The 16,529-nt window shown below is 40.8% G+C and overlaps 1 protein-coding gene across 15 annotated transcripts in view; it reads left to right on the top strand.

Moving 5' to 3' along the window:
- The first annotated feature begins 286 nt into the window (after positions 1 to 286).
- The window catches only part of zmym4.1 (zinc finger MYM-type containing 4, tandem duplicate 1), a 30,898-nt gene continuing 14,655 nt past the window's right edge, over positions 287 to 16,529 (top strand). For 2 of the 15 annotated variants that reach the window (XM_061254726.1, XM_061254723.1), the window contains exons 1-8: positions 3,097 to 3,525; positions 3,975 to 4,134; positions 4,298 to 4,501; positions 7,630 to 7,675; positions 8,048 to 8,590; positions 8,760 to 8,915; positions 9,250 to 9,311; positions 16,326 to 16,472. In XM_061254726.1, the coding sequence (XP_061110710.1) occupies positions 3,377 to 3,525; positions 3,975 to 4,134; positions 4,298 to 4,501; positions 7,630 to 7,675; positions 8,048 to 8,590; positions 8,760 to 8,915; positions 9,250 to 9,311; positions 16,326 to 16,472 (1,467 nt within the window). In that variant the 5' untranslated portion in view covers positions 3,097 to 3,376. Of the gene's footprint in view, positions 698 to 853; positions 871 to 1,864; positions 1,882 to 2,766; positions 2,839 to 3,095; positions 3,526 to 3,974; positions 4,135 to 4,297; positions 4,502 to 7,629; positions 7,676 to 8,047; positions 8,591 to 8,759; positions 8,916 to 9,249; positions 9,312 to 14,765; positions 14,907 to 15,136; positions 15,242 to 16,325; positions 16,473 to 16,529 lie in introns of those variants that run through there. The other 13 variants (XM_061254725.1, XM_061254727.1, XM_061254724.1 and 10 more) reach the window with 13 other exon arrangements.

Genomic DNA, 16,529 nt, shown 5'->3' with positions numbered 1-16,529 from the left:
AACTTGTCAAAAGCCAGCAGAACAGCTCCAGGATTTGAGTAGTTTGAGATCCATTCATAGATGTATTTTCTTAATATACGACAAAATTATATTGTGAATTATCTGAATACTACACAAAATCTGAACTTGGACCTTAACAGAGGCAAGAATCAATTAAAGAGCAGGCCAAAATCACGCATGCTCAGGAGTGTTAAGAATGACATGCGCATGTTTAGGAAAACTGTCACTAATCGGTTGGCGCTTGCGCAGTTGCCAAGCGCGGCAGAGGCGTGTGTTGCCTCAATGAGCCTGCGCAAGAGGGTATAATAATTGAAAGCTGCAGTTTACCAGAGGCCCGATGAAAGTAAGCACAAATCAAAAACAAACTTAAAATAGCACCACATCATCCGTTATGAGACTCCCGTTTGTTCGCCGGTATCTGATACCCAGCCAAAGACAGAGTGGATGTGCAAAAAGAGTTTTGTTCCAATTGGTGTTCAGGATTTGAATCACCAATTCGCAACTCAACGCCATTCTCCGCTCTGTTGCCTGTTACATCTGAAGTGAAGGGGGAATGTGTGCCTTGCGGAAGTATTGAACGGGTTGCAGCTTTGTTGTACACAGCAAGGTGCTGGAATTATCTGGCCACTGATTGTTTCAGCGGGATTCAGCCGCAGAGAACGTAAACATGGCGGAATTCGAAAACAAGCACTCTGAGGTGAGTAGCAGGCGGACGGGGTTGCTGTTTACATTCCGCGCGTGCATTTATGATAACTAGCAAGCTAGTAATCCAAACAAGTTGAAGAAAATCGCTGCAAGCTAGCCAACTAACGATGTGAATGGTTGGCTTGATTCTCCATAAACAAGACATGAACTAGAGTCTTGCATCAGGTTGGTGAATTGCTATGTGTATAGCTAACAATAGACAATCTGGAACCATAATGCTGTTTTCCCTTTATATATTATCTGTCTATTAGTATGGGTATTTCGAGCTTAATGGAATAGACCAACATTTTGGGAAATATACCTGTTTTCCGACTTACCCAGACTTAGACGAGATGTTTGATAACATTTTCACCTCTGCATTCACTGGCTGTTTCCATGTTAGCATAACGTGTTAGCTTAGCACAAAGACTTGAAGCCTATGGGAGTCAGTAGCCTACCATCGTTGAAGTGAAGAAATACACGTTATAGCAACTCTGAAGCGGTCTTATTTACACGAGGTATCACGTGTATTTGAAATACACGTGCGGGACAAAGAATTTAAAAAAATGAGACGTTGTTTTCGGAGAAGATTGGAGACGATTGGAACTATAACGGCAGAACACACATGTGTCTCCGTCTTCCGCTGGTTGAGGGGAGTGATCCAGTGAACCTTCTAAAGGTAGAGCTAGATCCCGCACAAAGTGTGCTTGCTCACTCGGTGAATGTCAAAAAAGTATTTGGCACGTTTAGAGAGACTATTCTATCAAAAATATAACATTTACACATCAACCAGCCGTACATTATTATCATGCCTCGTAAGTGTGTTGTAACAACTTGCCACAATATCCAATGTAGGGACTAATGTAATGTTCCATAGATTTTTCATAAATGATGCACCCCATCAGTTGGCATTACCCAGAGAGGAACAGCTGAGGCTATGGTCAGTCCCATTATAATATAAGTTGCTTTTTTGATGTATTTTTCCCCCGCACATGTATATCAGATACATGTGATACCTTGTGTAAAGAAGACTGCTTCAGAGTGTTTTAAGGTGTATTTCTTCACTTTGAAATAGGTAGGCTACTGACTCCTATAGGCTTCAAGTCTTTATGCTAAGGTAACACATTATGCTATCATGGAAACCGAGCCAGTGAATGCTAGAGGTAAAAATGATATTGAACTCTCGTCTAAGTCTGGGTAAGTCGGAAAAAATTTATATTTCCCCAAATGTTGGTGTATTCCTTTACTATAACCTTGCTCTGGGCAATATTGTCGCAGCACAGTGGATATCGTTGGCTTGACAAACTGTGTTGCCCATGTGCTTACATGTTACTAACATGCAAGTTGGCTAGTTGTAGTCAATGTGACCGAGGGTAAGTGGATTTATTATTTGTAGTAGTTTGCTGGTGGTAGTCAAAGTTTTGGTACATATCCTTACAAAATACATTCGTACAGCTAACATTTCATATGGTTTGTTGACATAAAATATGTCATGCGCGGATAGCTTTCTTAGTTGGCGCCTTATTCTGCAAATATTCACATTAATTCTTTAGTGAATAAAAGTATTTTATTAACTTTTGGATGGAGTTGTCCAAGACCCTTTTGTTCCCCTCCCTCACATGGTGCATACAGCAGTTCCAGAGTTGTGCCAGCTCGCCATGCTTAACATATTCTCACGAAATTAGACTTATGAGGTGTCATGAAGCATTTTTATGATAAAAGTTAATGCTATCAAAATAATAAGGATAACATTATAAACATCTCTTCATTTACTATTTTGCTCATGATTTCAAATGACCATCATAAATACACATTTTGTTGTTTTTTTCACATTTAGGGGGAAATTTCTCATTACCGCAACGTGTCCATAACTGGATTTGGGTTCTATGAGATGGAAATATTAGTAATTAAGAAAGATAAAAAATAATAAACTTCAGTGCATGTTATACTATAAACAGTTACAGTGAAAAAACATGTGGTATTTGGTGATCATTGGTAAATGTAGTGAAAATAATAAGGAATAGAAATGTGTCCAAGACCAATTTTCTCATTCTCCGCAACAATTTTCAATCATTGTTTAAGTCCTCAAGGAACTTTTCAAGGAATTTTGTTGGAGGGGACAGTATTGACTGTGACACTGAAGATGGCTACCAGGTAAGCAGTTATTTTTATCTCTCCAGATAACAGTTAAAAGTTTGTTAGTACCTGCACAACTTTTTAGTTCTCATTACCGAAACGTGAAGTTTTGAAGTTTAAAAAAATGTTGCTGCTGTTATTTTTTGATTATTATATACCCTATTATCTGGTGTCTAAATACAAACAGTGAAGAAAAGTTTAGCTAGCCCTCATGGTGATTCCACAGTTCAAGGTCACTCATTCACCGCAACAATTGAGGGCCTATTGCGGTGGAGAGACTCAATGTTTCGGTAATGAGAAACAGACTAATGAAGGAGGGAAATGCACTTTAACTCTTGCTCATTTCCATATATAACATGATATTTATCTTAAACACTTTTTGAACAGATTGTGTTACAACCCAGCTATTACAACCTAGCCAGCAGGGGTCACTAATTTTCCATTTTTATGTACTGCTTCCACAAGAAACTGTGAATGCAGGGAAGGCGACCTACTATAATTTGTCCGATTAAATACAGAAATACAATCTATTTCTATCTTTCTGTATTTCTGTCTTATGTTACATTCAAGTATGGTATTTTGTTGCAGGCAAGCATCAGTTGAAAAGAAAAGGGCATCAGCGAAAGACAGGCTGGCAAAGCATAGGGCAGCAACATACAGCGATCCTGAGTTACTTGAGGAATACAGAAGAAAAGAGAGAGAGAGGTTAGGGGAAAGGGTGATAATAGGGAAAAATATAACTTGGATTCATTGTTTTGACCAACACTTGCACTCACACTCTCACACAGACACGCGCACACACACAGACACACACTTAAACACCGTACACACTACACAGAGACATGTATACACACATACACACACACAAACTTGTGTACATACACACTGATGTTGACATGCAAACGTGAAGGCATCCACATACACACACACTTTCACAGACAAACACACATCACACACAGACATGCATGCCCACACACTCAGGCACACAGCTACATGTGTAGCACGCATACATACATGCACGCACACACACACACACACACACACACACACACCTATGAACAATTGTGTGCAATTTTGATCATAGTCCAAAGTTTGTATTTATGTCAGTGCTGCTTACTAGATTTCACCTTTCATTCACTTTTTCCCTTTTCCAGGTATCGGAAACGTAAGGAAAATGGTAAACTTAAGACTACTCAGGATCTCACAAGTAGACAGCACGAGAGAAAAAAAAAGCAATGGAGGAAAAATTCTGCAAAATACTACAGAAAGAAAAAGCAAGAGCAAGCACTTCTCGATCTAACCCCAGATTCTTCAGTAAGCGAAGCAGCATATTTATATGAGATTATATGAACATTTATATGAGTAAATGTATTTACAGAAGTTAAATAAATAAGTTAAATTGCCCATGTAATTACTGTGGAGAGCAGGACACACACACCATTTCCCCAAATAATCTTTTTGAATTCCACCCTAACAGCTGACATCCACAAAACCGGGAGTCATCAACTCAAGGGAGGTGTCTTGTGTTTGTGGGGAAAACTGCAAGTGCTTTTCTCCAATGTGCCATGTGCTCTCTGAGGGAGGAGAAGAGGAACCCAACAGCACCGAGGCCACCATTGAGGTTGGACAGTGGGTACTGGTCGAATATGATGGTGACTTGTTCCCTGGTACAGTCACACAGGTGAATTTAATTTCAAGATTTCTGTTAATATGTCTCTCCAGTTACATTATAGTACACTGCTCAAAATAATAAAGGGAACGCTAAAACAACACATCCTAGATCTCGATGAATGAAATATTCCAGTTAAAAATCTTTATTCATTACATAGTGGAATGTGTTGAGAACAAAATAACATAAGAATGATCAATGGAAATCAAAATCATTAACCCATGGAGGTCTGGATTCAGAATCATACTCAAAATAAAAGTGGAAAAATCTGATCACAGGCTGATCCAACTTCTGTGGAAATTTCTCAAGACAGTTCAAAATGAGGCTCAGTAGTGTGTGTGGCCTCCACGTGCCTGTATGCCCTCCCTACAACGTCTGGGCATGCTCCTGATGAGACAACGGATGTTCTCCTGAGGGATCTCCTCCCAGACCTGGATCAGGGCATCAGTCAACTCCTGGACAGTCTGTGGTGCGACGTGGCGTCGGTGGATGGAACGAGACATGATGTCCCAGAGGTGCTCGATTGGATTCAGGTCTGGGGAACGGGCAGGCCAGTCCATAGCATCAATGCCTTCATCATGCAGGAACTGCTGACACACTCCAGCTACATGAGGCCGAGCATTGTCATGCATCAGAAGGAACCCAGGGCCCACTGCACCAGCATATGGTCTGACAATGGGTCTGAGGATCTCATCCCGGTACCTAATGGCAGTCAGGGTACCTCTGGCTAGCACATGGAGGTCTGTGTGGCCCTCCAAGGATATGCCTCCCCAGACCATCACTGACCCACCACCAAACCGGTCATGCTGGAGGATGTTGCAGGCAGCAGAACGTTCTCCACGGCGTCTCCAGACTCTGTCACGTCTGTCACATGTGCTCAGTGTGAACCTGCTCTCATCCGTGAAGAGCACTGGGTGCCAATGGTGAATTTGCCAATCGGGCTACACGGTGTTGGGCTGTGAGCACACGTGCACTCATACCACCCTCATGGAGTCTGTTTCTCACAGTTTGAGCAGAAACATGCACATTAGTGGCCTGCTGGAGGTCATTTTGTAGGGCTCTGGCAGTGCTCCTCCTGTTCCTCCTTGCACAAAGGAGCAGATAGCGGTCCTGCTGCTGGGTTGTTGTCCTCCTACGGCCCCCTCCACGTCTCCTGGTGTACTGACCTTTCTCCTGGTATCTCCTCCATGCTCTTGACACTGTGCTGGGAGACACAGCAAACCTTCTTGCCACAGCGTGCATTGATGTGCCATCCTGGATGAGCTGCACTACCTGAGCAACTTCTGTGGGTTGCAGACACCGCCTCATGCTACCTCTAGTGGTGAGGGCACTGGCAAAATGCAAACGTGACCAAAAATCAGCCCGAAAGGATGAGGACAGGGAAATGGTCTGTGGCCACAACCTGCAGAACCATTCCTTTATAGGGGTTGTCTTGCTAATTGCCTCTCATTTCCACCTGTTGTCGGTTCCATTTGCACAACAGCAGGTGAAATTGATTCACAATCAGTGTTGCTTTCTAACTGGACAGGTTGATATCCCAGAAGTGTGATTGACTTGGAGTTACATTGTAATGATTATGTGTTCCCTTTATTTTTTTGAGCAGTGTACATGCTGTTCAGCTAAAATTCGTAGAGACCATAAAAATGTTTCTTAAAACAGATTGCTGAAGGGCAGTATGAAGTCGACACCATGACTCATGTCAGGGAAAACCTCTATGTCCCGAGCATCAGATCCAGGAAAAAGGGTCTGGTACTATCCTTCCTGCCACCTCCTCTGCTAGACATTTCTGCATTTTACCAGACATATGGGCAAAACACAAAAAACGCTCATGAATGAGTTACAGGTGGGAGGCAAACATGATTGGTAAAAGCAGTTGTTCCAGTTGTATGTTTTAGTTGTTTGACCAACTCTGTCATTAATTGAGTTGCTGCTATTCAAGTTCTTCACATGAAATTATTCTCAGAAAAAGGTTGTGTGGTTGATAGAATGTCAGGAACAAAGGTTTTCAGTTAAAATAATTTTACGTGATCACATGATGTTGTTACATTACAAATGTTTCTCAGGACCACATGATGGTATGTTACATGTTATATGGAAATGAATGATTCTCAGGAAAAAAATGATATGTTACATTTAAAAGGTTCTCAGGAACACATGATTGTATGTTATACTAGAATGATTACTCGCACTAATGGTTGTACTAATGGGTGTTAGTGCTACAGTGTAGTCTACAAGACATAATTCTTTATGAGCATAAGATTGTATGTTGTACTGTGATGATTTTGATAAATGAGAAAATGAAACACTGTTTATGAAATAAATATTCTTTAAAAAATGGTATGTGTTTTAAATATGTCAAATATGGTTAGGTATCAGAACCATTGTGTACAGTGAATGTAAATCTCATGTGAATCTCATTTCCGAAATATTGATCCTCATTACCGATATGGCATTCTCATTACCGATTTTTTAAAACAAAGTAATTTGATTATGATATTTTGTTTTAAAATGTATATACATATTATACATTTAATGCCTGCTACATAAAACATGTGTATATTATCTTTTAGCAAAGCAATTAAATGAACAAAATTGTAAATCACGTATGTTTCGGTAATGAGAGTTAATAAGGAAATTACAAAAAAATAATAAATATAAAAAATACATATACATAGCTTTGAGCATGAGTAATAAGAGTCTACTTTAATAATGGCCAAAAACACACATTTTTAACCATATATGTAATGTAATGTTATGTTGCGGTAATGATAATTTTTTATGGACTTCATCCAAAAGATGTAAATAAACATATAGGAAATATTTAAAAAATCTTCTGAAAATATTTTTTATAGTTAGTTCAGACCATAATCATATATGTGCAAAAATAACATTGTCTTCAAGGGCATTTTAAACATTCTGATACTGGACACCTTCTACATCTGGATTTCGTGAGAAAAATTTGGTGGTGCTGCTGCTCTTATTGAGGGAGTTTGCATGTAGAAGCTGCTCAAGCTGTAGTTTTCATATGAAATGTGCCCTGTCATCATTCCCCTGCTGAAAGTGCTTTTCAGTTTGATTTTCAGTGTGATAAATTGATGGGCGTTGACATAAGTGCAATGCAACTCTCTCCCTTTCTGCAGCTCGTGGCTGAGACACTGGATACCCCGGTTGGACCCACACAAGAAGGTACGCTCATTTCTCCACCCCGACTAGCCTGAAATGGCTGAATCACAGTATCTTGCCAGGGCTCTCGGCCTAACTTTTTTTTCAAGGAGCACAGCATTGTATACAACTTAGACATGCTCCAAAATAATTTTTCCAGTTTCAGGAGGAAATTTGCCTAAAATGTGAGCACTGCTTAAATGCAGCATATTGTTTCCTTTCTTTTCCCCAACACCATGATTGCTGTCCTGTTTATTTCACAGTAACATTACATTCTCTCTCTCTCTCTCTCTCTCTCTCTCTCTCTCTCTCTCTCTCTCTCTCTCTCTCTCTCTCTCTCTCTCTCTCTCTCTCTCTCTCTCTCTCTCTCTCTCTCTCTCTCTCTCTCTCTCTCAGTTGCTGATGTGGAGATGCAATCTGCGGACTGTGTGGAGGATGTGAAACCCATGGTCCTCAACCCTGCCCTTTCCCCAGAAGCCAGCGGTAAAACAGGAGTGGGTGCAGGGCAGGACAAGGCGGAGGAGGCGGAGGACGCGGAGGACGTGGCCATTACAGGATGCATCTCGGAGCCGCTGGTTGGTGACGTGGGAGCGGGCAGTGAGGAGGACAGCAGGGCCCAGAAAGAGATGGACAGTGGCAATCGCCCTGTGACCTCACCCCATGCTGTGCCACCCAGTGTACCCACTTCCTCAGAGGAGGTGGGTGGGGCTGCATTGAAACATGCAACCGAGGCGAAGGAGGGACTTGGTGCTGGAGAGGAGTTGGCGCAGGTCCCCATGGTCAAGGTCATCGAGGAAGAATGCCGCATGGACACTTTCCCCAGCAATGCTCTGGACACACAAATGCACATGGAGGCAGACGAAGAGATTCAGAGTGAGGAGGTGCTGACCAGCAAATGGATGGATGGCGAGAAAGATCACGTCTCAAGCATGGACTCAGGTGAGAGCTCTGAACAAATCTTTGCATTCTTTCAACAAGGGCTCTGAACGGAGTGTGTCAGACTCCACCGTTCTGCAGGTGGAATCTCAAGTCATCCGCTCCTTCCCCAACCTTGACTGTCTGCTGTGAAATATCTCCCATTTGTTCTCGTCCCATCTTGAACCCGCAGCCCTCAGACCTGGAGAGGCTGAGCAACAGTCTATGGACGTGGAGGAGGCCTGTGTCATGTCAGAGTCCACAGACTGTTCCAAGATGGATGGGGCTGGACCTTCACTAGACAGACAGCCACAATCTTCACCATTTCCTTCAACCCTCCCCATCAACAGTACGGCCCACATTTTCAGAATCTATCTTGCTCTTCCTCTCTAGTCAGGTCATTATAAAAACATTATAAAAAGTTTGCCCTATGAAGGTTTTTTATTAACAGCTGCTTGAGTAAAAATGCTGTTGTTTCGTACTATCTATCTGGTACTTTTGTATAAAAATTAAAAATAAATCAAAATAATAATAATAATTTTTTTTTTTTTTTTTTTTACTATCCTGTAACCCTGCTCTGAATGTTTACATGGCATATGCTGGCCTTTTATATATTGAATCAACATGATGGCAGGTATGTTATGCATTCATATGATACACAACTTGTCTCCATGTCTTAATAGATGGAATGAGACCACAGGAAACTGAGATGAACGCAAGAGGGCAACTGACCGATGAGCCCTGTGTGAGTATCCTCCAAAGTACACCTCAATGTGGAACTAGTGGGCATATGCAGGGAAAGCAGAGTTTTTGGGTGTGCAAGCAAATGGGGCAACAAAAACCAGCTAAATATGACTATCAGGGGTGCACTACCTGATTTTGTGCTAGTCTAGTTCAGTATTCAGTGGGATTCTTTGGTTTTCCTGTGTTTGCATGACTGAGGTGTTATTTTATTGCATCACTGAGCAATCCTAGTCTCTGAATTCCTTCCATTTTTTCAGTCCCATTATTTTCAGTCTTCTCTTTGGTCTTCAAAACCATTTGAGGCCTTATAAATGAGGCTGTTTCTGCCCAGTGCACGTTTTGATCGAGTGGTTGAAAAACTGGAAAACCTATTCTTGGTATATACACTACCGGTCAAGGTAGTACCAGGTTTTAGAACACCCCAATTTTTCCAGTTTGTTATTGAAATTCAAGCCGTTCAAGTCCAATGAATAGCTTGAAATGGTACAAAGGTAAGTAGTGAACTGCTAGAGGTTAAAAAAAAAAGGTAAGGTTACCCAAAACTGAAAAATAATATACATTTCACAATTATACAAAAAGGCCTTTTTCAGGGAACAAGAAATGGGTTAACAACTTAAAGCTGTTCTGCAGCAATGGAGGTTGATCAAGCCTTGAAAGTTGGTGCTACCAATTCCTACAGGTGTTCCAACTTTTCTTGATTACTTACAACCCCCTCTGTCTGCATAAAAGTAGTGTTGGAACACACTATGGTACCATACCCTTGTGAGCATCATTTGAACAGTATTGTACTGCAGAAAGTAGTGTGTTACTATAAAAATGGCGAGAAATTGTGAAGAAAGTCAAGGTGTCAGTGTACAGTTTCCTTCACCATCAAAAGGCACTCAGAAACTGGGAGAAACTCTGACAGGAAGAGGTCTGGCAGACCCAAAGCCACAACAGAATCAGAAGACAAGTTTCTGAGTCAACAGCTTGCGTGATAGGCGGCTCACAGGACAACAGCTTCAAGCACAGCTTAATAGTGGTCATAGTAAGCAAGTCTCAGTTTCAGCTGTGAAGAGAAGACCTCGACTTGCAGGTCTGAACGGTCGAGTTGCAGCAAGAAAGCCATTGCTAAGACGTCAGAATAAGAAGAGGAGGCTTGCCTGGGCCATGAAACACTGCCAATGGACTACTGAAGACTGGAAGAAGGTGTTATGGACTGATGAATCAAAGTTTGAAATCTTTGGTTCATCACGCAGGATTTTTGTATGCTGTCGAGTAGGCGAAAGGATGGTTCCTCAGTGTGTGACATCAACTGTCAAACATGGAGGAGGAAGCGTGATGGTCTGGGGCTGTTTTTCTGGATCCAGGGTCGGTGACTTGTACAGAGTGAGAGGCACCCTGAACCAAAACGGCTACCACAGCATTCTGCAGCGCCATGCAGTACCCTCTGGTATGCGGCTAGTTGGTCAGGGGTTCATCCTACAGCAAGATAATGACCCAAAACATACGTTCAAGCTATGCCAGAACTACCTCAGGAAAAAAGAACAAGATGGTAAGCTTGAAAACATGGAGTGGCCAGCACAGTCTCCAGACTTAAACCCCATCGAGCTGGTTTGGGATGAACTGGACAGAAGAGTGAAAGCAAAGCAACCTACAAGTGCCACACATTTATGGGAACTTCTGCAACAGAGTTGGGAAGAACTTTCTGCAGAATATTTGATTTCCATTGTAGAAAGAATGCCATGAGTGTGTTCAGGTGTTATATCTGCCAAAGGTGGCTACTTTGATGAGTCAAAGGTTTAGAATACATTTTGGTTCCATTGATTCCATGATTTATTTTTTAACCTCAATTGTTTATTTGTTCTATGCTTTCATTTCAGCGTAAAATGAGACATTAAACTGCATAATTTTCAATAAAAAACTGGGAAAATTGGGGTGTTCTAAAACTTTTGACCGGTAGTGTACATGCTGAATCTCAGTCAGGGCCTTCCTCTGTGGAGTATGCATGTTTTGCCTGTGCTTGTGTGGGTTTCCTCTGGGTACTGTGGTTTCTTCCCACGATACAAAGACATGCAGATTAGGCAACTTGGGGGGACATTAACAGGGAATTGCTGCAAAAGAGCATGCATGCTTTGCTCAATCAACCAACCTTGTGGAAATAAAGGTAAATTAAATGTATACCATTGTATATTTTGAGCATGAGCATCAATCAAAAGCAAGAGTGGAGCTTTATTTTTATTTCAGAAAATGTAAAAATATAACATCTTTGAGTACTTTCTTTTGTGATGGTTCTGGTTTTGTCAGTCCACCAGTTCTTGCATGGTTGTTCGGAGTACCATTTTCTTTGTATCTTGCAATCTTTCAAACTCCTTTCACTTTCATATTCCTTATGCCATTGAATTATCATGTATCTCTTTTAGCCATTTTAGATGCACATGACAAAGAAATCTGCAAGGCCGCTCAGGTTTATTTGGGTAGTTACTTGTTGGAATGTTAATTTGAAGGCAAAGGGTTCTAACATACAGTGCCTTGAAAAAAGTATTTGCCTGCTTCCTGACTTCCTCTCTTACTGCATATTTGTCACACGGAATGGTTTGAGATCTTCAGACAAAATGTAATTTAAGTAAAGGGATACCGAGTAAGGAAAAAACAGTTCATAACTAGATACAGCTGATTGAACAGACAGGCTTGATTGCAACCAGCCCTGTTGATTGCAAACCTCACTCAGATTGAACCTTACCATCAGATTTAAGTGGTCATGACAAAGTTTCTGCAAGCACATGATGCCACGATCAAAAGAAATTGCAGAAGAGCTCAGAAAATAAGTTGTTGAAATAGAACTGGAAAGGGTTACAAAGCCATTTCTGAGAACTCCAAACCTGTCTTGTCTAAGTCCGTGTTCATGATAAGAAAGAAACTAGGCAAAAATGGTATTCATGGCAGAGCAGCAAGGTAGAAACCACTCCTAACCAAGAAAACCTCAATGTGGTTGTTACGTTTGCAGGAAAGCCCCTGGATGATTCCCAAACCTTTTGGGACAATGTTCTATGAACAGATGAGTCAAAAGTCAAACTTTTTGGATGACACTGGTCCCATTAGATCTAGTGTGAATGCAGAACTTTATAATCCTGCTACAATACCAGAAAATTCTTAATTTTGGTATTCTGTCCATGAACTAAAGCATAATTTAGTTAAGCAGAAACACAATGATCCAAGAAAGGTCTGATCTGTATGGCTGATCAGAAAAAATGAATACATTTTGGTGTGGCCTAGTCAAAGTCCTGGCTTGACCACGGTTGACATGCTGAGATGAGCAGTTCATGCTCGAAAACATAAAAATGTGTCAGAGTGGGCAAAAATTCCTCCATAGCAATAGCAAAGACCGATGCCAAATTACAGGAAGCATTTGGTTGCAGACAGTTATTGCTGCTAAAGGTGATGCAACCCCTTAATGTGGGGGTTGAGGAGGCAATTCTTTCTTTTCATGTGGCTGTTTGATAACATTAAATGAACACATAAAAAAATTACATTTTGTCTAAAGATCTGAAACCATTCAGACTGACATGTAGGAAGTCAGGGGGCAAAAACTTTCACAACCCTAATGAGAAATATAATGCCCCCTTAGTTACTCAATCAACAAATTAACCAAATTGAATTGATAATTTCACAGACACAAGACACACTAGGCTTGATTACCGTCAGCCCTGTTGAATCTAAACATCACTTAAATAGAACCTTTCCAGCGATGTAGAGTTGGCTAAACAAGCAGCACACTATGCCTCGGTCTGAAAATGGTAACACATTTCTGAGGCTCTAGGACTCCAACAAACCACAGTGAGAGCCATTATCTCTAAATGGAGAAAACTTGGAACAGTGGTGCATCTTTCCAGGAGTGGCCGGCCTAGCAAAATTCCTCCAAGAGTACATTGATGACTCATCACAGAAGAACCCAGACAAACATCTAAGGAACTGCAGACTTTGCTTGCCTCATAAGGTCAGCATTCATGATTCCACCATTAGAAAGAGACTGGGCATCCTTGGAGAAGTGGTATCCTTGGGAGAGTTGCAAGGTGAAAACCACTGCTAACCACGAGGAATATAAAGGCTTGTCTTACATTTGCCAGAAAACACCTTCACTTCAAAGCCTTTTGAGATGATGTCCTGTGGACCAAAAAAAGTGGAACTTTTTGGGAAGACATGGGTCCCTTTACATCTGGTGAAAAGCTAACACAGCATTCCACAATAAGAACATCATACCAACCGTGTAACGTGGTGACGGTGTGCGGATGCTTTTCTGCTTCAGGTCCTGGGTGTCTTGCCATTCTGCTTATTTCCTGAAAATCCTGAAGGAGAATGTCCGGTCATCAGTCCCATCTGCAGCAAGACAATGATCCAAAACACAAAAGCAAGTCGAATGGCTCAAAAGAAACAAAATTTAACATTTGAGTGGTCTAGTCAAAGTCCTGACTTGAACCCCCATTGAGAGGCTGGGGCAATGAATTAAATTATAATTTTTAAACAATTTAGTGGTGCAAACTGGTTAGGACCCAAAAAGGTGGAAAAAAAATCACCTGAAATGCAGAAAGTAATTGTGGTGTCCTTACCATCATGCTGGTCACATTTCGGCACACAAAAGCCTGTCACTGACATTTGGATGTACACCCCTGCTAAAAAGTTTAGTCCCCTTCCCTTCTGCTTTTTCTGATTTAATATTTCATTTTCTGTCAACTAACAATTCACACATGGTCAGATTCAGAGCTTTTATTAATGAGTATTTATATACATTTTGACTTCACCATGAAGTAATTACTGCACATAGTCAAATAAGAGTCATGTTTTGTATTTGATTGCAATCCTTTTCATGCAATGACAATTCCTGATGTCTGTGGCCTCTCAACATCAGTCTTATTTTCAGGTTGTCAAACGATACTAAAACTATGTATTGCAATGGATCTCTCTGGGAATTGGAGGGTGGGAGAAAACTGCCAAAAACCAATATCATACATGACAGAATATTTGAACATAAGCAGACCCAAATTGGAAAACGCAATTGTGCCAAGTATTAAACTATATACATCTAACTTAACTTTGTGATGTTACCGCGACCGTGACCATTGCCTCGTCGGAAGTCGCTTTTCCAGATTGAACATGCCTTAAGAAACGATGAGTGTATTATATCTTGCCGGCGACCTGGTCAGTATCAGGTTTTTAAACATTAGTTACCTCAATTGTGTAACTTATTGGATATATAAATATAACTAGCAAAATATAATGAGCTTGTGATAACGTAAAAAGGGAACCTCTGTCATTCAGGCAATTCTTACTTTATTTGCTTATCAGACTATGAATAAATTAATTTTTTTAGCTTTAGCTTTTTATTTTATTTAGCGCGAAAATATGGGCTTATCCAGTCTTGAATTTCCTGGGCCCGCCAAATTTGCAAGTTCGCAAAGCATCTAGGGAGCGACGTCACATGGTTGCAGTTGTTAAACATTTCAGTGCCAACATAACTAGAAATCGAACAACAGCTGAATTGTATCTAAAAGTTTCAATATTTAAAATGCCTCATTGTGCAGTTTTTCGCTGCCTCATGCAGGCTAAGAACAATACAGATGTAAGTCTTACCTCTCACAGTTTTCCAAAAAGACCCCAAACTTAAAGGCGACTGGGTTAAAGCCGTAAAACAAACTCGCCAGTGATTGCTTTGAGGATGGACTAAGACTTGTTAACGAGCTATTGGGACCGACTGGATATAAAAAATAAGCTAAAGCCGGGAAGTGTACCAACCTTATTTCCTCACAGACCTAAGTCTAGTGCCCAAGAAACAAGTTTAAAAAGAGCTCAGAAGACCTGAAGTATGTATTGGTCGGTGTTTAACCCTGATCAGTAACCTTAGATTATATGCAAAACATTTTGATTTAGGCTACAGTATTTGCCCATATGCAAAAGGTTTGTAAAAATCATATATGTTGAACAGTATGTTACGTTTATATTGGCTTTTTAGGCAGTGCACATTTTTGATGGAATCACCCTTACAATACTGTTTAATAATCCAAGAATACATCGTCTACTAAAGGCTGGTTTCCATGTGATCACTATTGTACGTACGATCGGTTTTCTGAAGATGGTATGGAAACAAGCTTTTCAGGACACAACAGCATCGTTCTGAAGCACTAACGTCAACCGTTCGACTCGTATTCTATTTATTTTCTTGAAGAATATTCAGTCTCAAACTGGTAAGGTAAAATATGAGCCATTTCACGAGGCTTTTGCGAACTTGCAAATATGGCGGCACCCAGGAAATTCAAGACTGGATAAGGCCTTACTTTCGCGGTTAATATAAAAAAACAAGCAATACTTTTATTTATTCAGTCTGATATGTAAATTAAGTAAGAATTATTTGAATAGCAGCTAATAACAAGCTACATTAGCTAACATATACCATATTTTCTTAAGTATTGGTACTGACTCACTGTACCTAGTAGCCTAAACTACTTAACCTGAAAATGTCTAAACTTTCCAAAGGCCACTACGTTATAGTGAGTAGAAGACGTATGTACTCACGGTCTCCGTGGTTGTCGGTCTCTGATAATATTTCCAAGACTCCAAGGCTGGTGATATTTTCAGTGGTATAACTCGTATTCGATGAAACGGAAATGCATTAGGCACAATCCAATTAACCACCCAACCAACCCACCCAAACAGTTTCTCATCTGTTCTACACGAATCACGTACGTGGTCAATTTTGGTCTCAAAACCACGAATTTCGCCCAAAGGTGGCACGTTTGTAGCCATGGTATTTTGGGTTTCCTCATGTTCTCCTTGCCTTTTACTACGTTGTGTATGAAGACAAATATGTATAAAATGAGGTAATAGAGGTTCCTGCATTATCGTCTGACATTGGAAAGTAATTGCACTGAATGGCTGGTTTGACTGGAAACTGAATAAGTGGTCTGTGATGTTTGCTGGGTACTGTACTTTGAACATATCTCAAAATGTTTACCTTTGCGCTTGCTTAAAATTTCTCATTTAGCAGGACATTGAGACGAGGGCCTCGGGGAGAGTGTCAGTCTCTCCACCGGTGAAGATTAAGGATGAACCAGTGGATGAAGAGTATGACCGCGCCCTTGTCCCCCAGAGACCCCCAGGAGCAATCAAGGATGAACCTGATACAACAGAGGTCAGTATGGGCTGCTCTTTGTTGACCTTAATGAAACCATATTTTGGGCTTAATTTA

The sequence above is a fragment of the Conger conger genome, chromosome 9, assembly GCF_963514075.1.
Source record: "Conger conger chromosome 9, fConCon1.1, whole genome shotgun sequence".
NCBI lineage: Eukaryota > Metazoa > Chordata > Actinopteri > Anguilliformes > Congridae > Conger > Conger conger.
Note: the sequence above shows the minus strand (reverse complement) of the source record. Positions and strands in the feature narration are given on the sequence as shown.